This window comes from Pteropus vampyrus, unplaced genomic scaffold, assembly GCF_000151845.1.
Source record: "Pteropus vampyrus isolate Shadow unplaced genomic scaffold, Pvam_2.0 Scaffold1000009473, whole genome shotgun sequence".
NCBI classification, from domain to species: domain Eukaryota; kingdom Metazoa; phylum Chordata; class Mammalia; order Chiroptera; family Pteropodidae; genus Pteropus; species Pteropus vampyrus.
In genome coordinates this window covers 1-1,098 of record NW_011923875.1, presented here as the reverse complement: position 1 = coordinate 1,098, position 1,098 = coordinate 1, and the positions used below count along the sequence as shown (strand labels likewise).

Genomic DNA, 1,098 nt, shown 5'->3' with positions numbered 1-1,098 from the left:
GCCACCTTAGACTTTAATATAGAAGGCCGGGCGCGCCACTGGCCCGTACCAGATGCGAAGCACGGCCCGAGCAGACGCTTAAGGAGTTGCCCTGCCCCCTTGTCCTTGCTCCCGCAGCCTTCCGGCCTCGCTCTGTCACCACGTCCCCCGCGCGCCCCAGCCGGCCGAAGAGTCGGGACCCCGCGGCGAGCGTCATGCAGGCGGACGCGCACTGCACTTTGGGATGCGACGATGACTGCACTGGCGCTGCTACGAGGGCCACCGGTAGCGCGAGCCGGCGCGGGCGCGACGGGCACCGGCCCGGTGGTTCGCTGCGAGCCTTGCGACGCGCGCGCTCTGGCCCAGTGCGCGCCCCCGCCCGCCGCGCCCGCGTGCGCCGAGCTGGTGCGCGAGCCGGGCTGCAGCTGCTGCATGACGTGCGCGCTGCGCGCGGGCCAGCCGTGCGGAGTCTACACCGAGCGCTGCGGCGCCGGCCTCCGCTGCCACCCCAAGCCTGGCGAGCAGCGCCCGCTGCAGGCGCTGCAAGACGGCCGCGGGGTATGCGCCAACGCCAGCGCCGCCGGCCGCCTGCGCGCCTACCCGCTGCCCGCGCCAGGTGACCCGACCGCGCCAGGTGAGCCGCCCGCACACGGCGTGCCTCCGCAGCGGCCAGGGCCGGGGATGGGCGGTGCCGCCGGGGGGACTGCGCTGCTCTCCGCGCTCCAGCGGTTGTTCGTGGGGAGACTGAGGCGCCGCGAGGCGAGGGCGCTCGCCCAACGGTCCCTCCGCAGCCTCTCTCTTCTCTTAAGTGTAGAGACCTTGTAAATTGCAAAGCGCTTTAGGCGAAAATGAGTCAAAGATGTCGTGGGGCGGGAGAGAGGGAGCAGATACCGAGGCTGGGGATCAACCGGAAGACCCCAGACCGAGGGCCCCGCGCGGCGCGGGGACGTGGGCGGGGATCGCGCTGCGGATTCTGGAACGCGGCTTGGGTTCCCACGAACTAGGAGCGAGCATGTCCCCGCTGACGATGCTGGACCCGGGACGCAGGCAGGCGGGTCTGGACCAAAGGAAGGTGGGCAAGCACTTTATAGGAAGGGGTACCTGTCTTTAAAAATAGTA

At 70.6% G+C, this 1,098-nt stretch overlaps 1 protein-coding gene across 1 annotated transcript; it reads left to right on the top strand.

The window, feature by feature from the left end:
* Positions 1-74: 74 nt before the first annotated feature.
* Positions 75-1,051, top strand: LOC105311774 (insulin-like growth factor-binding protein 3; the record flags this gene model as incomplete). Its single annotated transcript, XM_011387680.2, has 2 exons — positions 75-613; positions 984-1,051. Coding segments are annotated over 2 exons (607 nt in total), but the record flags the coding sequence as incomplete, so codon positions are not given.
* Positions 1,052-1,098: the final 47 nt, after the last annotated feature.